Source organism: Polistes dominula, unplaced genomic scaffold, assembly GCF_049000335.1.
Source record: "Polistes dominula isolate Pdom_NZ unplaced genomic scaffold, Pdom_raw_medaka contig_17, whole genome shotgun sequence".
Taxonomy (NCBI): domain Eukaryota; kingdom Metazoa; phylum Arthropoda; class Insecta; order Hymenoptera; family Vespidae; genus Polistes; species Polistes dominula.
In genome coordinates, this window is record NW_028301049.1 from 955,519 (window position 1) to 980,561 (window position 25,043).

The following is a 25,043-nucleotide window of genomic DNA, read 5'->3' on the forward strand; positions in this document are numbered from 1 at the left end:
GACAAACTTATTTTTCCAATGTTGTATTTAGAAAAGCTTGATATATATATCATATATTATATTATATTATATAAAAATGCAGTTCTGCAGTTAAAGTTACTTTAAACTGATTTATAACCGTGCGTTACGGTCCATTTGAAATTTCGATATCTTGCAAAAACTCTATCTTCATCCACAAACTCCGTTTACTTTTTTCTATTTTTTTCTTTCTTCTTCTTCTTCTTCTTCTTCTTCTTTTAAGAGAAAAACGAAAGGGTAAAGGAAACGATCCTTGGACTGAAAGATTGCTTTACCCTTTTCAAATACTATAGTCGTAGTCGTTGTGCAACTTTGGAGACCCTGATAACAATGCACTACCTGTCCTCGAGCCTTCACTTTCTTCTTTCTCCTATTTTTTTTTTCTTTTATTTTCTACCTTTTTCTTTTCTTTCTTTCTTTCTTTCTTTCTTTCTTTCTTTCTTTCTTTCTTTCTTTCTTTCTTTCTTTCCTTTTATTTTATTTCTTTTCTTAGTGCGGTTTACCCTCACTACTCGAATAAAAAAGAAAATCTCTTTTCTTTCGTTACGAGTGCGTATAAAAAAGTAGATGTTTTTTTCCCCCCTTTATTTGTTCTCTTTTTTTTCATGAACCCCATTCTTAAAGATATTTTACGAAAATGCTATCGTAAAATCGAGTTAAACGAACGAACTACTGGACTTTTGGACAAGTGGATTGAAAAGATTTGTAGATTTAACCTTTTAAGCATTGTACGACCACTATAGTGGTTTTCCTGAATATTATGACTTTAACAAATATTATAAATCTTTTAATCTATACTCAGACAGTCGTATTTAAAAGATTCAAGATTTTTCAAAATATTTTATTAATAATTATAAATATTAAAAAATTATTCATTAAAATAATTATTATTAAATATTAAAGTTAAAGATAATAAAAAAAATATAAATAAAATAAGATAAAATATAAAATGGGTTTTTTAAAATCATCCTATTTTATATAAAACAATTCTATTACATCTGTTACAAAAGAATTCGATGCAATATCGTCCCTTAACAAAAATTCTTACCTAAAACAAACAAACAAACAAACAAACGAAGGACCAAACTCTTCTCTTCAAAAAATGTTACAAAAGGTTAAAAATGATCAAAATAAAATATCAAATCGAAAAGCAAAGTTAGACTTTCAAAAAATCAAAGAAGGAAAAGAAAAGAATCGAATGACTTTTTTTATTATATATATCCCGAATATTTTTCCTTTTTTTTCCCCCTTGTGTTTACCGGCATCTAAGGATTCCTTGGTTTTTTCTTGAACGAATACGGGCGTCAAAGTAAATCAAGTTTCATCCTGGTGAGAAAGAGGTTTCATCGTGTGCCTTCTAACATAGAAGAAACCCTCGAAGCTATCTCTTCCTCTCTTTCTCTTTTCTGAATTGGTTGGTTGGTGTTGGTGTTGGTCGTGGGTTCCCGTCCTTAGGGAAAGAGGGAAGAAGGGTATGCGTTTATTTACTCGGCTTTTAGCACCCTCCCTCTCTTCTTAACCCCTCGTACAACTTCGGTCTATGGGAAGCATCTTACGAAGTAAACGAGAGTTCGTTTCGACCACCCTCTACGACACAACGACGAGGGTTCTAAATCAATTCGATCGTCGTCGTCGTCGTCGTGCCATAAATATGCAGGAAGGACCTAAAGGGATAGTTTCTCGTTCGGTGGTAGAAGGGAAAGCATCGCAAAGCACACCACCATCACCACCATCACCCTTCTGGTTCGTCTAGTCGCGAGAAATCGATGACTGACGGAGCTAAAGGGATCCAACAGGAAGAAAAAAGAAAAAAGAAATAAGGGCCAAGAACGTGGTGGAAGAAAAATCCTTTAAGAGGGAGTTACTCTCGTTGGAAAAAGATAAAAAAAAAAGAAGAAAAAAATATATACACTCTGTCGTGCTAAAAGCAGCACCAAGAAAAGAGTGTAAGAGAAAGAGAGACAGAGAGATAAATTGCTTCATTCCGATGCTTTGTTGCAACTTGCACGTTTCTTACCTACCATGTTAGATACTAACACTACTAAATATACAAACCTTAATGTGTGATATTTATATATATATATATATTACTAGATATATTCCTGGAATAATTTATTTTATCTATCCCCATAAACCGACCACTATAATTATTTGTAATAATAATTTTTTAGCTAAAATGAAAATTTGTAACGACGTGTCGGCACCTGGAACGACCTATGACCATCATTAAACAAACTGTAATGTTAAATATTGTAAATACTGCTTGCTGACAAGATACAAGACACAATTTGGCCCATTTTTGGTTCTTTTTTTTTTAAATATTACATTCATAGATATTTACCAGTGACATGGGTAAAAAAAATTACGAAATACCTACACGTTACACACCACCACCACCACCACCACCATCACCCACCCCTAACGTCATAGACATTTGTTAAAGCTATTACGACAATACCTATCATTTACGATGGTGAATATTACAAAAACGGAGAGAGTAAGAGAGAGTGAGAGAGTGAGAAAGAGGAATAGCACATTCGAGTGATTGATACACGGCCATTGTTGTACCCAGTATATAATCTATATCGCACGATCCAGTTTCACACACGAGAGATTATAAAAGTCACGTAACATGAACTCTCCTAACCCAAGTTATTTATTTTTTTCTTTTTTTTTTTTCTATGCAACGTGTTTATCGTCTACGCTGTTGCTAACTTTCGTACGCGTATCTATATGAGGCCTACTTGTTTTGTTGTCTGATAAAAAAAAAGCTTGTAAGAGTAAATTAATCGTTCATCGTTTCTTTCTCATAATCCTTTTTTGATTTTTTTTTTTTTTTTAACTTTTACTGAGAATTAAGATTAACAATTAAGATATTAAATTTACTTAGAAAAGGCCCCGTTTGTTCATTCGCTCATTTCAAAATATCTCGAATTTATTTAACATATTTGGGTTAGAGGGAAAGTGTCATAAAGGTTTTAGTTGCAAGATTGTGGTGAAAGAATATATAAAAATGTTTTAATTAAAATTTTTAATTAAAATAATTCAAATTAGATATTTTTTCATACCTTCTTATCGTTAACACGTTCCGTGCCACATGTACCATCGGTAGTACACGTTAAACTTGTTAATACAAATAATGCAACTAATTTATACAAAACAAATAATAATAAATAAACTAATTATAAAATATAGCCAAAGATCAAAACTCTTATATATTAATAATAAAAAATAAAAATAATTAGTGTACTGCAACAATAATTGAAAATAACAGGAAGTCAATCAGATTGGTCAGCCAAAAAGAATCTTCCGGTAATGAACCAGAACAAAACCCAAGAATGGAATGCAAAACTTATTGAAACGTTCAACGAATCTTAACGATCAGTAGTCTTCTGATCATCATCATCATCATCATCATCATCATTATCATCATCATCATCATCATCGTTCTCGGTTTAAAGGGCGGAGGCGTCGGAAAAGCCCTGTTACGACGTACAGTAAAGGTCATAGACGCTCATTTTACTCCTACACGCTTGCTGATAAAGCTAATGGGGGCCCCCTCATTTCATCGAAAATTTTCACCTAAACTACACCCTTATATCGCGATTATCCGCGTACGATTAAATATACTCCCCCTCTCTTTCTCACTCACACACACAGCAATACACACAGGCACACACACACACACACAGTTTATACGGGAAATTTACTGCATCCGTTTTAAACGCTCTACTTATTTTAATTAATTTTTTTTTTTATTTTGGATTGAACTTTTTTTAATAATTTAATATTTCATAATTAATTTAATAATATTAATTGTTTTTATCATAATATAGTTTGATAAAGAAAACTTTGTTTTTCTTTCTATTTTTCTTTTTTTTGTTGTTTTATTTTTCGATGTATACTTTAATTTTTTAAAACAAGCTTTCAACCTATTTACGATTGTCAATCACTTCCTTCTACTACCTTGTATACCTTTTTTTATTGTTTTCAATTTTTATATAATATTAGAGTGTGTATTTTATAAAATGTATACTTTAATCTCTTAAAAAGATTCACCCTGACACCGATTGTCAATCAATCTCCTCCTATCTTCTTCCCTATTCCCTCTCTTTCTATATATATATATATTCATCCCTTGAGTTTGAACGAAAAGGGTGTAAACAATTTGGTAAACGCCACGAATTAATAAAAGTCGAGGAAAATAGGAATTTGTGGTACGTGATCGTAAATTGTGATAGAACTTTCAGTTAAAAGGCATTGTTTCGATGATAGGTGATAAAACGTTTTATCCAATCTAATTACTAGTAAATAAAAATAAAAAAAAGGAAGAGGAATTACTAAGAAATCTTAGAAGGGCATGAAGATTGTCCCAACGACAAGGTTAGCGATCTTCTTCAACTTGTTCGTGGGGTAACTTTGATTAAGGTAAGTTGCTACATATCTCGTGTTAAGTTTAACATGGGCCCTTCTACATTAGTCTCTAGCGTCTACTACGTCTACTACGTTTACTATCAATGACACGTCGTATACCCCCCACTCCCCATCCCCATACAACCAAGTTAAAGGGAAGAGGAAAATGGTATCACCTGACGTCGAGTGTCGAGTCATCTTCTTCTTCTTCTTTTTCTTCTTCGCTCTTCTCTACCAATTAAAACTTTGCTGGCTTTGATTTATCGAACTACTTTCATTGCGAATAGGTTATAAGCGTACAACGAAAATTATTTGAAAGAGAGAAAAATAAAAACATGAAAAGACTTGGGTATGGTAGGGGGTTACCCCCTTCTCCAATTTGATTTCGAACACTGTCTCTCTCCTGAGATTTTCCATGCAAAAATTTTTGATTGTAATCTTTAGTAATATCAAAAATTTCTCTTTTACAAACCTTCCCTCTCCCCTTACAACCCCATGAGAGATATTGTAAATCATATATAAATGTATTTCAACTATAACACGATTTCATCGACAAAAAAAAACAAATTAACACAACAAGGTAAAACAAACTATCTTTCATTTATTGGTTTGGATCAATCGCAGTAAAACACACGTTTACTAGTTGTCAATATTTTTTTGACAATTGTTCCAATAAACATTTGAAGCATAATATAATATAAAATTAACGATCAAACTCTTATTAACCTCTTAGGCACGGCTGAATATTGCGTGGGGTGTTTCTCTGACGAGAATTAAGTGTAAACGATACAAATACAATGTGTGACGATGAACAATACTATTCTCTATGTGAATACATTTTAATGAAGAGTTTTTAAGAATTAAATTATAGTTTCTTTTATAAATAAATGATACACATATACTTTAACTTTAATAATTTACTTTAATAATTAATAATAAAACTAGTTATAATATATTTTAAAAGATATTATATCCGCGAAAGCCACTATAGTTGCGCGTTGTACTGTAAGATGGCATTCGCGAATGCCAATACAGGTGGCGCGTCGTATTGAAAGATGGCGTATCTGTGAAAGCCACTATAATGGCACGTAGTGCCTAAAAGGTTAAAAAAGAACAAAAAAAAATAGAAGTACGAACAATAAAAGATGAAATGAAAAAAACGAAAGAGAAAGAGAAAGAATACAGTCGTATTTTACGTCAAAGCTGCATTCAAAGTGAACAAAAAAAAAGAAGAAATTGGAGAAATTGAGAAACGCGTATAGTATTACAGTTAGGAGAAGATAACGTGGGTGGACATATAACAGTTGGATTTGGAGATAGGAATCCGGGATGATAGTGTAGTATCGTTGAAACGCATCCCAAGAGAGGAAGAACGTCCTTGCCCGTTCGTCTTCATTATCGTTGGTACCTGTCCTCGACGTACAATGTTTCCCCTACCTCCTACCCCTCCCCCTGCCCGCGTGCCAACGTTCTCTTCCGTTTCCCATTTCGATAGACCAAAATCGAACGATAGAGCAAAAGATAGAGAAAGAGAGATGCACAAATTTCGAATAGGGAAAACACAAACGTTTGAATATTTATGAAATGCTTATCGAACTAGCAGTTATCGGCTCGTTTTACGGATAGATTCGATTTCGCAAGCACGGTTTGATTTTCAGGAACGATCGGCGGGGACCGAGGGGGTTCCCTACAAGAGAAAAAGACCCCCTCACGATAGAAAGTTCAAATTTCGTTGAACTGGGACCCGACTTTTACGCTACCATCACTCCCACTACCATCACCACCCAGTTCAGTCAACCCCAACAACTGCACTATGACCTCAAACCCACCCCCATGTCCACCCCTTCAGCCATCGTTTGACCATCCTTTTATTTCGCTTGGAACAACGCTTTCGCATTTACATACGGTGCTCGTGTTTACACAGCACACAAAGACGAAACACGCACAACTCCCACGCATCCACGCATGCACGCATCGTTGACGTTAACGCGTCCCCTACTCTTTGTACCCAACGTACCCCTGGCGCCTGGGTTCTCTCTCTCTTTCTATGCCCTTTTCCAAACCCTACCTACGTACCTTAACCCACCCCCTTTCAATCCTTCTCTCTCTCTTTTTCTGTCTATCCGTCCATCCATACGTTCGTTTAGTTTCGTTTCGTTTCGTTTCGTTGGCGTTTTTTTTTTGGTTCGGGAATAATGCATGCGAACGTGGACCAACGAAAACATTCGGATCTCTCGATTCACGGATGAATATCGATAACGCTTTGGTACTGTTCAGAGAATGGGAATATATATAAAGTTAAAAAAAAACTAACGCAAAATGAAAAAATCCTGACGAAAAATTTGTATCCTACGAGATATGCCTATAGTAGTAACCATTTATAGAAATATGTTACAACAAAATTAGATATCTTAATTATTATCGATACATTCGAAACATCTGGCTGAAATCAAATTGAAAAAATTTAACGAATACAATATAACAGGTGTAGAAAAAAATTATATGTATTTCAATGTAAATATTATATATGTATTCACGAATTTGGTCATGGATGATAGAAAAATACTTTTTTTTTTTTAATATTGCACACGGTTATGCACACTTTTTTTTAAATTTTTATTTTATTATTTTTAAAATTCCTTTATTTTTTTTTTTTTTTTTTAATATCACTGCACTGATAAACACACTGATACTATACTGATGACACACATGTATACACAAATGTACGATTTGACAACAAGATAAAACATGATTGAATATTTGATACTGATTAAATCAATACATTTTGTTTATTTAATAAATAATTTATTATTTATTCATATGGGATTAAAACAACCCTTTTCCTATTTCCGCAAGCTCTCCCTGTGGTCAATTATGGTGTATCTGTGTTCATGTAGAAAGACGGTACATTTAGTTAGTCTCTCCTTCATCGATATGCATGACTCCTAATGGTTATGTTGGATATTGATTACCAATTAGCAGCATAATCAGCGGTACTCTAATTGTTAGTAAAGTCTGAACTACTCGCCCAGAAACCACCGGAACATTGCTCGTTCGCATAATATCCGCCGTTCTTCATTAACGATCCCGTTCCTTCCTTCCTTCCTTCCTTTGTTACCTTTACCTCACCTTCCTTTCAAACTCAAATACATTATTTTCAAATCGAATGTTTTCATATTCTATCATTTATTTCAAAACCCTCTTTTTACAAAATCTTTCCAATTCTTCTTCTTCTTCTTCTTCTTTTATTTTTTTTTTCATGTCGTTCAAATTTATTTATTTCAAATTCAATCCTATATTTCAAAACCTTTTTATAAAAACTTTCGAATTGTTTTTCTTCTTCTTCTTCATTTTCTGTTTCTTCTTTTTCTTCTTTTTCCTTTTCATATTAGTTCAAATTTATTTTTATTGCACTAAATTGTCGAAGCGAGTACATTTGACTCATTTAAGATTTTTATTGTTCCTACGTATTTGCTTTATTTTCTTTTTCTTTGTCTTTTTCTTTTTCTTTGTCTTTTTCTTTGTCTTTTTCTTTTTCTTTTTCTTTCCTTTCGTACACACATTTTACGAATTTCTTGAGCGTAAAAATATTTTCATGTCTCTATATATAATATATAGGAATATCGAAAAAAGGGTTGAATTGTCAAATATTGTATCATGAAAAAGAAATAGTAATAAGGGCTGTATGCATCTGTGCTGAATGTAATAAAAAAACAAATCTACGAAAAATGTTTATATTGAAAAATAAAATATTATATATATGAAAATAGTGTTTAAATAAAGTTTCTAAAAAATAAAATTATTCTATTTTCATGTTTCTAGTTAAATTAATTCATTTCAAACAAAATATATATATATATATAACTCAACATTTTGCAATCTTATGTTAAATAAATCAAATAAAATGAAAACTGTGTGCATCTGTGCTGAATATAATAAAAAAAAAAAAAAACAAATTTACAAAAAAATGTATTTATAGCAAAATAGAAAATATTATTCATATAAAAATAGTATTATCCAAATAAAATTTCTTTGAAATAAAATTATTCAATATATTTTTCATTTTAAATAAAATATATATGCATATAACTCAACATATTGCAATCTGATGTTCAATAAATCAAATAAAATTGATATGTCAAAATAAAAAATAAAAATAAAAATGAAAATATATTATACTTTTCAAAAAAATATCAAGGATAAAGGGGAAAAAAAAACATGAGAAGAAATATTGAAATAATTAATAAGGATAATACGTATATAAGAAAAAATGCATAAAAAGGACTATTTTCTTCGTATCCTTTCTATCCGTCATTTTGAATGTTCAAGTCAACGATCGATCATCCTTCCTTCCTTCCTTCCTTCCTTCCTTCCTTCCTTCCTTCTTTCCTTCTTACATTCATTCATTCATTCATTTTATTCTTTTAACCCTCTCGAAGCAGCAAGCAACCAAAAAGAATAAAAAAAAAAAAGGAAGAAAAGAAAAAGAAAAAGACAAAGCTTCCGTCACGTGTCTGGCAAAATTCAGAAGATCCAAGGGATTCGTGATCCTCGAGGAAGGGTCGGATTTAAGAGGTCGTTTAGCTGGCGCCAGACGACAACTACGACAACGACGACAAGAATAAGAACATTCACCATCACCAACAAACCAACCAACCAAACAACCAACCAATCAACCCTCTTTTGACGATTCCACTCAAGCTGAAATTCATTTCTCTGACTTGTTTATTAGGAAATGTTCCGTCAATGAGTCACAGGTCAACGATACGAATTCCATTTCATCCTAATCCCTATACTTATTCTTCCTATACCCAAGATTATGAATAGAAAAAAATCACGGGGAGAGATTGTGGCATAAAATCGATAATAATTGAAAAAGAGTTCCGTATTTCGAAGGAGACTAAAACAACAAAATTAGAAAGTTAAAGTATGTATAATTTATATTTAAAAACATATCTATATTTAAAAATATATATATTAAAAAATAAACGTATCATTTGAATAATCAAAACATCATACAAATTTGTAAGAGAAAAATAAAGGAGGAAGAATAAAAAAATATAAATATAAAATGTTCTCTCAGAAAATTTTTCCTAAGGAAAAAAGAAAAAATATGTATCTATATATATATAACATCAAGATAAAGAATAATGATATACATAGAGCCATAGCCACCTACAGCACACGGGTCTATCGAAACATCAAAATGATCTACGTTGCTAAGAAAGCACCAACTTTCACAAGCACGCGTCTCGTTTCCGCTCTGTTTCCCTCTCTCGCATGTTTCCTCCACCTCCTCTTTCTCTTTCCTCGACGTTCCTGAAAGAAAAACAAAGAATAATACCTGGGTGAAGAAGAAAGAAAAAAAAATACGAAGTAAGGAAACGAAAAGAAGTAGTAAGGGAAAAGAAATGTGAGCAGAAAGAAAAAAGAAAGGAAAACAAAAAAAAAATAAAAAAGACCCAACGAAGACAACGAAGATGAAGACGAAGATGAAGGAAAAAAAAAAAAAAGAAGAAGAAGAAGAAGAAGAAAAAACTAAGAAAGATAAAGCGTCGCTAAGAAATTTCCCGAGTACGCCTCTCATTTCCGGTTTTGCGAAAAATAAAGGGTGCTTTTTTCACAAGTGCCAGAGAGAATGAACGAAAGCACACGCGTTTCCTATATGAAGCAGCAACGTATTTGCGATGAGAAATCCCCCCCACTGTGATCCACTCGCACCCCCCACTTTTACCCCCAAACCCCCCCACCTCTTCCTCCTCCTTCTCTTATCCACCTCTCTTCCTGGGTTATCTTTTTCGTCGTGGTTATGGCATGAGATAAACCCCTAGACTACAACGTTCCTAGATTTTTTTTTGTTTTTTTTTTGCTGTGTTGTTTTCTTTTACCCTTACCATTCCCCCATCAACCCCATTCCTCTCTTGCTATCCCCAGTTCACGTCTAGTTGTTATCAAGGAAACGCGTTTTCATTTACCCGTCCTTTCCTTATCTCTTTAGATTTATGATAATCCGTAGCACAGCGTCGTACTTAATCGTTATTAACATTCCATTGTCTTTCCTCTAATCTCTCCATAGGATGTTATTATTATTGTTGTTGTTGTTGTTGTTGTTGTTGTTGTTATACTAAACTTCGCGAAAATACGAATTTATTATTATCCAGAATTGTTTTAGAAATTTATAATTAAAATGACAAATAAAATATATCCGTTATGCACTATGATATAAATAATATTATAACAATGTTGAGCACGGCATACTCTTAATCAAAAATAACCTAAAAACCATTCATGACAATTCCTATTAAAACATTATTTATATGCGAGAGAATAGAGTTTAAAATAAATAAATTTATCATTTAGTTATAAATTATAAGCCCAGACGAACGAAATAAACGAAGAACTTAAGAAAATAATCAATTTAGGGAATGTCAATAAATTACTCAGCTCGCGGTTGCTGTTTAGACGTTTCAAAATCAGGATATACAGGACAATCATCCTACCGGTAGTCCTTTATGGTAACGAAACGTGGTCCACTTACATATGGGGTTTGAGAAAATAAAGTTGTTCATAAAATCTTCAGTGCAAAACGTTATGAGGAAACGGACGAATGGAGAAACCCCCATAACATAGAAGTAGACCGACTGTACAACAAACCCGACATCATTAACGTCGTAAAATCACGCCGATTAAAATGGGCAGGTCACGTAGTGCGTATGGGGGAGAATCGAACGGCGCATAAAATATTGAGGGGAAACTCGAAAGTTCATTGCTGCAAAATATAATTGCAAATATTAATTATAATATTGCTGCAAATACCAATTCGTGCCATTGTTCCCGTCCCTGAGAGCGATCCTTCCATTCGCGGTCTTCATATAAAATAATTAACATAATATAAATATGTTGTTATGTTTATAAATATAATAATAATAATATACAAAAATCAATTATATAAAATTACATAAATATGTTATTATTAAAGAAAAAACTATCTACTCTATATTCAACCATATCTATCGATTTATTTATTTATTATTTATTCTAAAACGTCTCTAAAAAAAAAAAATTCTATAAATTTCTCTAAACCTATTTTCCATATATATTTAAATGTATAATATATATTATAGAAACTATCTAACAGTATATCCTCTTAAAGTAGATATAACAAAGTTGAAAGCTGCATTGATACGATATCCCATACCCTTCTTTCTCTCTCTCTCTCTCTCTCCCTATCTCACTTTATGTTCAATTTTTAATCTTACAATATCATAATAATAATAATAATAATAATAATATTTCGATACTGTTCAAATATCCCAGAGGAAATTCATCATTTTCTAAATATATTCGCATATATCTGTTTATGTAAAAGCTTAACACATCTACACAATAGATTATATGCACCTATTACGAGAAAACTAACAATATTTTAAAAACATTTACAACAATTTCAACAAAAGAAGATTATAACATTACAATATTATACTATCGATATACTCATACATACTTTGATCGTTTTAGCCATAAGCTTTTCCAATCATTTATTTCTCTTTACCGTATAATGTTTCATCCTTTTGGAAAAGGTCGTAGACCTTCCAACGGATATAGGACTAACGATCATTCTCTCTCTCTCTCTCCCTCTCTCTCTCTCTCTCTTTCTATTTTAACCCATAAGTGCATTTGCATGCGTAACAACGGCGCATAAACAATGACGAACGATATACGCTTAATCGCACCCATGCTAATGTTCCGCATAAATATGAACATATTTATTGCAACGTTTCATAGAAAGCGATAAATGTAGATATGTAGATATGTATTTATGTATATGTATATATGTACATGTGTGTATATTTACATGTATGTTGAATATCCGATAGTTCGGAGATTCTACCAGCAACATGAACATATATACGAGCAAATGATACTTTACGATATATCGTGTTCTGATTAGAGATTAATTACGAGTAATTAACCGTGAAAGATATGAGAGAAACCGACATATTAACTTTACCTAGAACTTAAGTATACTAACTCATATAATGAGATCGATCTCTCTATCTATATTAACCATAAGTGATGAATTTATACAGGGTGATTCACCAACTATTGCCACTTAAATAGCTTCCAAACTATGATAATACCAGAAAACTTAATTAGAACAAAGATGCATGAAAAATTCAGGACTACAATATATGACATTAGTAGTCATTTTCGAGATTTATTGGTCAACTTTGTTTTTTTAAATACAATGTTATATTTGAATACTTATTTTCGGATAGTAGTTGACAAGACGAATCCAATGATGTGCAACATTAAATACAAAACCTGACAATGACCAATAAAAACTATTCGGATAATATCTGCTCCTTCCGTTGTTGGAACAATGAAAGGATAACACAACCCTGATGCAATCCTGACGCGACCATGACGTGACCATGACAAGGAAGAACTGTATTGTGACCGACTTGTTCGTCAGTTTTGATCTTCATTGATCTTTAAAAATATTAATGTTGCACGTCATTGGATTTTTCATGCAACTTTTGACGTGGCAAAAGCTGGTGAATCATCCTGTAGAATGAAAATAGGACAAATAATATGATGAGATAAGTGGGTAATATTCAAAATTAGATACACAACTCTAGTGTCAAGAAACTTTTGAAAACTTGGCCAGACTCAAATTTGCAAAACCCATAATAATAATTTTGGTTTCACGTTATACCTTTATAAAACAAATAAGAAACATATGTATGAATCATTCATATGAAACGTGGGGAATCTTTTGGATATGAAATGAAATGTTACTAGGGGTAAATAGTAAAATACGAGTATATAAATGAAAATAGTAGACGTATTCTAAAAAAGGTAGCTGATAAGAGGTCTTATATTGAATACGTGGTTCACATCTCAATAATTCCGATGCACTTACTTCTCCCGTGAACGGCAAAGAGAAGGAAAACGTGACTACGTTATGGTAGAAAAAAAAAAAAAGAAAGAAAAAGAACCAATAGGAAGAGATCGGTACGAAAAGAGAAAGAAAAAGACTTGAATATCTCGAAAAGGGTGAACGAATAAGAGAAAAAAAGAAGATCGATGACCTTAGGAAATTATCATCGAACACTTTTTTTTTCACCTGGCTAAGGAACGATTTACGGATTATTACTTTCGTTCGTTTTAAACCAAGAAGTAATAATTTTGCTCACAGATCGTGCTCAGACTGCTGCTTGGCAGTTCAGAAGATTAAAGTTATCGTCCCTTTCGCGCACGAGTACTTCGTTAATCGATCAACGATCGATTTTTGTTCGATTAAAAGCATTCCCGTATAAGTATAATCTTGTTTTTTTTTTATTTTTAAGATATATTTTATATTATATTTTACATTAGTGGTGCAACTTTAATGCTAAAACTTGACCACGTCAAATAATATTATTTATTTTTATTCATTTGTATTAATTTTTGATACATTTTTACTTTTTATTAATGTACATTAGTATTAATTTTATGTAATGTATTAACTATACAGTTGATAAAATATAATTAAATTCATCGTCACACATTGTAGTTGTATCCGTTTACACGTAATTCTCATTGAACCCTGTCGTACAGAGAAACCAGCCGTGCATAAAAGGTTAATTACTTTAGTCTTCGATCATTCAAATGAACGATATTTTAATGAATCATTTAAAAGAAACTACCTAAGTCACTGTCATGTTAAATTATTTACACGTCGAAACAACTTTAAGAACCATTTATTTAAAATCCAATACTAATTGCTGTTACTAAACGAAAAAAAAATGAAAAGAAAAAGAAAAAGAAAAAAGAAAAAAGGAATAAAAGTAGAAATAAGGAAAGAGTAGATAGATAGATTGGAAAGTTTAAAAGAAAGGTAAAGAAACGAAGAAAAGTAAAAGAAATAGAAGGTTGAGGGGGAGTGAGGATGAAAGAAGAAAGAAGTAATGACATCTAGCGATCTTAGGGTCTCTTTATCTCCAACGTACCCCTTTCCTTCTTCTTACCTCTCCCCCTCCACCCTATAAGCCTTGACTACTAGTAATAGTAGTAGTAGTCTTATCCTCTTTGCTTTCCTTTAACGAAGCTCTTGAGTAATGGAGACATGTCGTGACTCTGGACAATTAATGCGAGCTCGTTGGACGAGCAGCCAGTTAACGAAAGGGTGAGGATAGGGCTAGAAGGGTGAAGAAAAGGGTAACTTGCTTGCTTGCCTGCTTGCTTGCCTGCTTGCTTGCTTGCTAGACAGAGTGAGAAAAGAACCAAAAGAATTCTGCTTGAGATGGAGAAAAAGGATGAATGGGCCAAGTTGGAGAAAAGAAAAAAAGAAAAGAAAATAGATGACAGTGGTTAATCGCGATGTCACTTTGGGATTAATCATGATTACTTAACGTGTAACTTATTTTTCGTGCTTTAATTCACGTAAACGATTAAATGTGTTTAACAAAGATTGTGTGTGTAGTTACGTGTGACTTAATTTACTTGTATTCTTTTTAACTGATGCAACTTTGTTTGATAAGATAGTTGGATAAATGGGGTATGTATTTTGATATGTGTTTTTTTTTTAAATTGTGGTTTTAAATGATGTTTTATCTTATCGTAACTTAATGTTAAATGAGTGAGTTAGTAGAGTAGAGCCATTATATTGGTGCGTTGTATAATATATAGATGACATTCGCGAAAGCGACTATAATGGCGTGTAGTGCCTAAAAGGTTAATATAATGTAATCAATATAAAATTAATATAAATAAAAATCTATATATAAATATATAATATATATAGTGTCTATAGACTATAGTAACTATAGTGTCGTGTCATACTGGAAGATAGCATCCGTGAAAACCACTATAGTGGTGCGTCGTATCTAAAAGGTTAAAAACTAAATCTGAATCTCATGATACAACTGCTATTACTATTACTATTATTACTATCCAAGAAAAATAACTTTTTAACAATATTTTTTGTTCAATTTCGAAATGTTATAAAAGTTCAACCCCGTATGTGACGTTTCGCCGAGTAAAATGACAAACTTTCGTTCAAAAAGAACTTGTGTTTCTATTTTTCTCTTTTTTGAATAAAAAAGAGGATAAGGATAAAGATAGAAAAAGAAAGATAAAGAAAAAAAGAAAAGAGAAGTCAAAAATAGTACATACAAAGTGCATAACGCGGTTCGATGGTTACAGGTACAATTTTTACACCGATGCACTTTCACGACGAACACACATTCGAACTTTTTCTACTCGCTCGTACACGGAGGGAAAAGAAAAAAAAAACTTTACAACGTTTTCCGATTCTTGTAACACTTTGCTTCGTTGTAATAAAAATGAGATTATTTCGTTGACATTATTCGAAATTTCAATGTATCTTCGTACAAATCGGACACAAACGATTTTCCGATCTGTTAAAACAAATTATTTTTAATTCAACCATAAATTTTTTTCCCAAAAAAAAAAACAAAAGTATAAAACATTAGTAAATTAATAATTCATGCAAAAACGATTTATTTGCATTTATGGCAAAAAGCCATAAAACCAAACTTGAAACACTATAATTCATTAATTTAAAAATAAATTATTATTATGCAAGACAATAATATTAGATACAATAGCAAAAACCCATAAAAGCAAACTTGAAATAAAAATATTATAAATTATATAAAATATTATATAAAATAAAATATTATATTAAATATTATATAAATATTATTATTATATATATATAATATTCTATATATTTTATTATATTGTATATATTTTATAATATTATATAAATCGTAGTGTAAAAGATGGTAAATCACACTAAAAAATAAAGAAACAATAATTTCAAAATATACTTAAAAAAAATAAACAAAAGATCTTACAACATAACCTAACAAAATTATGTGACATTTTTACTTATTACAAATTAATATACCGAATCTGCCGAATATTCACCTTGAACAAATTCCTAAAAAAGTTAAAAATAAACCTGAAAAAAAAAGTAATAAAACAACAAATTAAGAAGAAAAGTCTTATTAAACGATATAATTATAATAATTCGTTTTAGGGGTTTCTTAAATGAAATCGATTAATATTAAACTCGTGTTTTCGTTCCTAACGATAAGCCTACGTTCTCCGTAAGCTGTAACGATCAGTCAATTTCCGGTATGTGTAGGTACATACTAATTAAATGCACTAACAGGTCCAGCCTTGGATGCTTGTCAATCGATTTAACTTCAAATTGGTTAGGATAGGTCGTTGTTCGTTAAACGAGTAAATCTGATCGGTGATATAAAACTTGTTGCTGTGTTTTATATCAAAATATTTGATATAACATTTATTGAAAATTAAATCTTTTCCTATGTTTAAAAAAAAAAATAAATAAATAAAAAAAACATTATCGGTGACAACTATCAATTTTTGTTTTTTAAGGGGGATGAAAATATTCGAAAACAAAAATTTATAAACATTTTCTTTACTGTTACTGTTTACCGAAAAAAAAAAAAAAGGAAAATTCTTCGATCCGAGAAGGTTTATACGTCTATTTTTTTTTACGTATGTATGTGCGTGTGTGTGTGTTTGTGTTAGAAATAAACCCGAGCTTTGTGACAGACACATCACGTTGAACTTTTACAGTACTTTCGAACTAACTCTGATGGTATAACAGAAACAACACAACACTATACGACACAATTCTGTAAAACACGATACCGTGAAACTCTTAGTCTTCTGCAACTTTAACCAAAAAAAAAAAAAACAAACAAAATGCATCCGAGCGTAACTATGATATGGTTGAATAATTAAAAAAAAATTTCCAAAATCTGCGCGGTTTGATATAAGTTTATTATATATATATATATATATATATATATATATAAAAGATATGATTTAACGTTAGCCAACGAAATAAATGAAGAGAAATGGACCTCAAAAGAAATCCTTGCAATTTTTTGTTACAGTTTTATCAACTATTGGAGACGAGCCAGGTGGCGAACAACACGCTGATGTATCGTCATGTTACCGTTTTCGCTCCAACAAACAGGGCCTTTCAAAAGTACAATGGAAGCAAGAGTAACTTGGTTCTCTATCATATGTGTAAGTAGAATTTATATGTATGTATATGTAAAATAGTTATATATATATATATTTACATGAACAACGACATTTCCAAAATTATTTCAATAATTTTGTTCATATTATTTCAAATTATAAATAAACCAAATGATACTATAATACACAAAAATAGTATATTATAATACTATATATTTAATATTATAAATATTAATTATCATAATATTTTAATAAATATAATATTTATTTATATATTAATTTATATTAATATATTTATTAATTAATATTATATTTTAACTATATTAATATTAAATTATATATAATAAGTATTATATTTGTGATTTATATTTTTAATTTAGTATTATAATTAATATTTAATATAATTTTTATATAATATTAATATTATAAATATATAGTATTAATAATATAGTATATATATATATATATCATAGTAAAAGAGATAAAAATCACTTTTCCTTAAAATTATTTATTTATTCTGCTCTTACATAATTTGATTTTATAACTGATTTAAATTTGATCCTTTCTATATTGAGATAAAAGTAATTTCTATCTTACAATCAGTTTTTGAATATTTAATAACATATTCTCAATTGATGTCAACAATGTTCTGTATCTGACAAATATAATAATGCATATCAACGAATTCGTGATTCATAATTTACATACGACTAGTGTCCAACTATAACTAGTTCAAGTTTACCTTCCTATTACAAATTCGAACTCCACTCTCTTTCATTTCGACAGATTCATAGAAGTAGGTAATATACAAGTGTATATATGTATATAGTCAACTCTATTTGAAATATAGTTATGATGATAGAGAATACTAGTAGAACTTTGTACAATATCTAATTTATAATACTGCATATATAATTTCTATTTGAAATACTTTCATGTAAAGTTATATCATATATTCCTTAAAAAAAAAAAAAAAAAAAAAAAAAATTAAAAGAAATAGACACCAAAAATTTCTATGAACTTGCTGTGAAAGTGTATCTGTAAAAACTTACGTGTTAAAAAACAAAAAAAAGAATAAAAAGAAATTCTCGTAGAATTAACAAACTATGTTGTTAACTTTATCAAATTATTTAGATTATCAATTATTTTTTATTCTCTACATATTTACACCGCGTACTTGAAAACTAAAATTATTAAAAAATTATTCGTACACAAGCATAACCATATTCATATATATTTATAGCATATATTTAAAATATATATTAATTTTATTATACTTTTTTATTTTTATATTTATATCTAATAAATTTATTATGTTAATTTATTATATTATTATTATATTAATTTTTTTATATTTTACATATTTTTATATTTAATATAAATTATATATATATATAAATTATATTAATATTAATTACATATATTAAATATATTAGGTTACATAAGGGTATCCTAGGTATCTTCCCTGTTTCCCCCAAGTATTTTACCGATCGATATTTCCCCTTTACACCCCCAACACTCAAAAAACATACACCACTCATAACCCCTTTTAACTTTGTAGTACACTTTCCACACACAAAAAGTTTCACTTTAAAAATATATATGTATATATATTTATATATATACAGTATATATATATATATATATATATATATATATATATATATATATATATATATATATATATAGAATATTCATATATGTATGTATGAAGGTTAGGTAAGAACTGTATGAGTTAATCCAAACATTAAACTTGTAGGTGCTTTCAGAGACAACTGTTCTCTTGGAAATAGGCATACATAAACGTGAATATGCATATTTGCACAATGTACCCCATATGCCACATATGCGGAATTTAGTCCCATACGCTAGCAAAACATTAGCCATAGGTATTCATTGACGTGGATACCAATAGAACTCGCTACTCTAACTGGTCCAGAGCGCTGACCAGTGTCTAACCCTTTTCCCTTAATTCGTTTCACTTGAACCCTCGAGCAACGGCACACAGTACCTAGAGCAGTATTATTGCGATTGAGTGCGAGTTAATCCCACCGTGCAGCTGTTCATGTTTCATTCTACGTATATATGTATATATACATTGTATATATGTATGTATGTATGTATGGTAGAGTATATACATTTGTATCTATATGTATTTTCAAGTCCAAGTTGTGTGTTCTCACGGTAATACGATCCTGCAACATTTAGGTACGTCTAAGATGATATTATTTTATGAAATTCTAAAAACCTATTATTATATTTGGATGAACACAAAAATTAGAGATAAAAAAAAGTATTAAAAAAATTTATTAAAAAAAAAAAAATAGATTTTTATTTTACAATATTTAATCGAATATTTCAATATTCCATCGTATTCGTCGATTACCTATACTTTTTACATCAAACACATTCTATATTGTCAATTCAAACATAGTTGTGCCGAAAAAAGATTGCTCGTTCTCTCGACCCTTCACCTCCATTTTATGAAATGATAGACAGAAACATTCGAACTGATACTAATCGATTTCGCAATTGTCTTTATCCTGTAAAATCTAGTAACGTAACCGATTGTACGGCACAGTCGACAATGAAATGTGCTCCCAACCAACTAGGCATCCGAATACCAGACACGCATGTCGTTCTCTGGCTAATTTCAATTAGAGATAATTGATTGCTCTACACCCATTGATTTTAACCGTACAGAGAACCGAGATACTCGACCATGGGACTCGATGGTCCATTTCAGTGAAAAGTGAAAGATTGGAGATCGTTCTGCTATGATCATCCCTGTTAGAAAGAGAAATACAAGTTATATACGGTGGAACATTTAAAATGAGTTACGGTTAAACATTTCTGTGTTGTTTAAAATAAAAAACCATACACTAAACTACAGTAATGAAAACAGTAAAGACAAAACAGTATCTAGATAACCAATAATAAATCCTTTAATTAGCGATAAAAAATAAAAAATAAACGCGATAAAAAAAACTATCGTATGTACTATGTTGAAAAAAATCACTAAAAATAAACAAAATTTCATTAAAATCGGTTCAGTAATTGCAAACTTCATTAAAATCGGTTCAGTAATTTCAAACTTCATTAGAAACACACAATGTGCCACTAAATGTTTTTTTTTATAAAGATATATACAGTGATTTATTTAAAATTACAAAAAAATTTAAATAAAATAATTCATCCCAACGCATACAATAAATTCGTCTAAAATATTATTAATTGATCATTGTTACCATTGAAATAGTTCACCCTGTATATAAACCACATACGATCGTATTCTATCGAGAGAGAAAAAGAGAGAGAGAGAGAGAGAGAATGAGTGAGAGAGAGAAAGAGAGATTGGGAATCTCCAATAAAAGGAGAGAATTTAATCGATTGCGGTACGCCCACGTTACCCTTTTACAACAGTAAACCATCACGAATAAGGGCGGTGGATTTATAAGTCTCGTTGATCATTAAACGAGATTAGGAAAGACAAAGTATAAAAAAAAAAAAAAAAAAAAAAAAGGAAAAACAAACCCTACACAGTCATCTATCCGTTGAGCCCTAAAGGGCATATTTCTATCTCTTTCTTCTCACGCGATTTCCCTTATATCCGGCAGAATGAGCCCTTCTGTTACTTCCTTATATGCCTCAGGCATAACTTTGCTCCTGCAGCGTGAATGTTAATACAAAAGGAAACTAGAAATTAAAAGGGATGATAAAGGGTGGGCGCGCGTTGTCGCGTTACTAAGTCAAAATTCGTTAAAATCTTGCAACAAATTGCCTCAGGTTAAATTACGGATAATATAATTCTATATATATATGTATATATTTTATCGGTTGGTTGCGTTTGTATAATATTGTTGCCCTTAGGTTACGTAGAATCGATATATCTAAATTAATTGTTCAAAAGGGATAGAGGGAAAGTTTGTTCAAAGTTAAGGATTTAGAAATAAGTTTGTTTTTCATTGATATAATACGATATACAAAGAATTATTTAAGATCTTACTTTATTTATAGATGACATATCGCACTTGTCTAAATCATTAACTGCCAAACAAATTTACAACGTCTCACTTTGGATTTTAAGATTGTATTCCAACCTGACCATGGATTGCACTAAAAATCCTATAATATTTTTCAAAATCATATCCACAGATGTCACTATAAAGTAAGATAATCGTTTAAATTGATACTTTTCACTGAAACCACTATAATAGCGTACTGTTCAAACTAATACTTTTCGCGTAAACCACTATAATGATCTACAGTGTTTGAAAGGTAAAAGGAAAACCCTGGAATTTGACAAAATCTAATAATATTAAGTTAACATATAATATGTGTTTATTTTTTAATAAATATTAATAATATAAAATTTTGCATTTATCCTTTCTAATAATTCATAATTCAAACGTCTGTAAACTTATTTCCGTGACCAATTGCAATCAAACTAAAGTTGTAACGCAAACTACGAGATATCTCGTAGTCGGAAATACTTGGTACATACATTTGCTACGAGATAACCCGTGGTTGGCAGTGAATGGGCTAAAACCCTAAACTGCGAAACACTATATTCCACGAAATGGGGGCCATAAAAACCAAGGGAAGAATATTTTCCATGCTGATAGAATAATCTGAAATCTTCAATCGCGGCAGAATATTGTAAAGTTCCTAACCAACCGACAATATTATGTGAAGCTAAGTGATACAAAGGGAGGTTCCCTTTTCCTTTTCGAAAGGGTCATAGTCCTTCCTCGAAGGACATCACATATCGATATTTATACCGATGCAACGAAAAGGGACCCTCCCGACCAATGGGGTTGCTTTCTACCCTTCCGTAACGCCTTTTTGGGAGGAAACCACGTTTCCCTTTCTATGGGGGATCATAAGCAATCCCCCTTTCATATATAAAGGGCATTTTAAGTTCGACGAATAGGACGTAAAAACGTATAACTCAAAGAAATATACCTAACTAAAATATAAGTAGATAAACAGTGTTAAGTTAACTTTAATACTCGACATAAGAATACACAGGTTTAATAAATGAAAATTATTTTAATCACACAATCATAGTCAATTAAATAATTAACGTATTTGTTCTGGGTCAAAATATAATAATACCATTTTAATAAATTGATCAATAAGTAATTTTGAATAAGAAAAAAATTGAAAAGAAATAATTTCTTATCAAAAAAAAAAAAAAAACTTCAACTATCAAACTTGCAAACTATCAAAATTTACAAATAAAAGATGCAATAAAAAATTAAGAAAAAAATTATCAAAAGTTAATAAGACTTTAGGAAATGAACTTGCAATTAAATGAACGCATCGATTCTTAGAAAGAAAGAAAAAGAAAAAAGAAACGGATATAACAGTTATACCCTCTTTTTAAAAGATATATCTCGAAATAAACAAGAGAAGCAGGAGCAGGAGGTATAATTAAAATCTCTTTAATAAAGTCTGCTGTTTGAGGGGTTGGGGGTGAAAAGGGGGAGGGGATGGGGTGGTGTATTGCTTTCAGAAACGTAGAAAAGAAGGCTCATTCGCGTGTAACCGAAGCTTTTGTTGACCAAGCTCTCAAAAGAATTCTCATAGAGTTTATATCTTTGTTCTTTGTATCATTTTTAACTGTACTTTATAATCCTATAGTCTTATTCTGCTTTTTAACTGTATTTTTGGTTTTTTTTTTACACGTATTTATACGTTTAATCGTTTGTATCTTCCCTTATTGCACCTTATTTTCTTTTCTTTGATTTTTTTTCATGTTTTATTTTTTGTTTCATTTTTTTTTTTTTTTGAATTGATTTTTCTAATTAATATGATACAAATGAAATGAAGGAACAAGGAAAAAATTGTGTCAATTAGGCTCTTTTTTAAAACGTTATTAACATTTCGTCTACATTTTAGTAAATAGTCTTATTAATTTTTCTTTTTAACAATTTTTATAGCTCAAATTGGGGCTATGTATCTCTTTTACTTTTTAATATTTCAATATTTACATAATATTTTTTTATATTTAAATTAATATTTAATTAATAATTAAATAATTAAGTAATAATTAATATTCAAATATAAATATAATTATTATATATTAAAAATATATTATATTATTTTTTTTAAATATAAATTAAAATAAATTATATAATAAATGTTATTATATATATATATTTTATATAATATATATTATATATTATGTTTTTATATATTTATTATATTGATTTCTATTTTAATTATAATAATATATATTTAATATGTTATTTTAATTAAATAAATAATATATTTATAAAAAAATATATGGTAAAATAAATATATAAAAAAAGTATATTGTTAAGTAAATATATATAAATAAAAATAATATAAATTATTAAATGAATTTTAAATAAATTTTCTAACGTTTCATATATAAATATCATCTAACTAAATGTTTCAAACTCTGACACAATTTTTTCTTTTCTCTTTTTTTCTTTTTTTCTTTTACTGAAACCAATCTACCGTAATAAAAATAAGATAGAACCTTCCGAACCATCACTCTCCCTGCAACGTTAGCAAAACGTGGAAATGTAAGTGGTTGAAAATTTATTGAGGAGGAAAGTTAAAGACTTGCTCGTTGGGTGTTTGAGAAAGTTGAGATGACAAAGAAAGGGGACAGAGAAAGAAGGAAGGAGAATGGATACGAACTTCGACTTTCAACCAACTTGACTGTCATGGCTTTTTGGAGGAAAAACTTAAAGACACCATAAGTCGAAGATTAAAATACTGAAATGAGAAAAGGCAAGAGACAAAAAAAAACTAACTAAAATAAGACGAAAAATATTTATAATATTATATATCTTATAGGTTCTCGTACAAATTTTCCCCATAGATATTTAAAATGAAAAAAAAAAATAGGAAGAGAAGGAAGAAGAAATTTTTCTTGTGTTCGTTTGTTAGTTAAATTTTATTCTAATTATTCATACTAACTAAGAACAAGTATTCTAAAGGTTTCTTTCTTCTTCTTTTCTCAAGGATTCATGTTTGAATAAATCTTACCAGTTTCTAAACCATAAACAAACTTTCTTGAAATATTATACCAAGTCTAAGACTAAATTAGAACCATGAAATAAACATTGTCTGCGTATATTCATCATAAAACTGGCTTCTCAAAAATATCAATTCTTCTTTCTCACGCAGAATTATATATAAAATATATATATATATATATATATATATTTGTGCATAAAATAAAATAAATTCAATTCAATTCAAAATTTTACTAAATTAATAATAATAAAATAATTATAATAATAATACAATAATTAATGATTATTATCTTTATTATATATATATTATTAAAGAATTAATAATAAAAAAAATATATAAAAACCCTAAAATATAAAAAAAGATACACAATAATAAATTTATCTACCCTGATTGCTCCTTCCATTTTTAATAAACATCAAAAGTTCCTAATCCTAATAAAAAAAGAAATTTAAAAAAAAAAGGAATAAAAAAACGTTTTAAATCTTTAACGTTTTCTATCCCGTTGACCATCAAGAACATTAGCACAAACACATACCCAGTAATAAATTATTTCAACCTAG

General features: G+C 29.9%; 1 protein-coding gene across 8 annotated transcripts in view; it reads left to right on the forward strand.

Annotated features, from left to right (window-relative positions):
* The window catches only part of Fas1 (fasciclin 1 Fas1 domain-containing), a 279,415-nt gene that overhangs the window by 191,590 nt on the left and 62,782 nt on the right, over positions 1-25,043 (forward strand). For all 8 annotated transcript variants that reach the window (XM_015320243.2, XM_089175617.1, XM_015320246.2 and 5 more), the window contains one exon: positions 17,376-17,511. In XM_015320243.2, coding sequence (XP_015175729.2) covers positions 17,421-17,511 — 91 coding nt within the window. In that variant the 5' untranslated portion in view covers positions 17,376-17,420. The remainder of the gene's footprint in view (positions 1-17,375; positions 17,512-25,043) is intronic.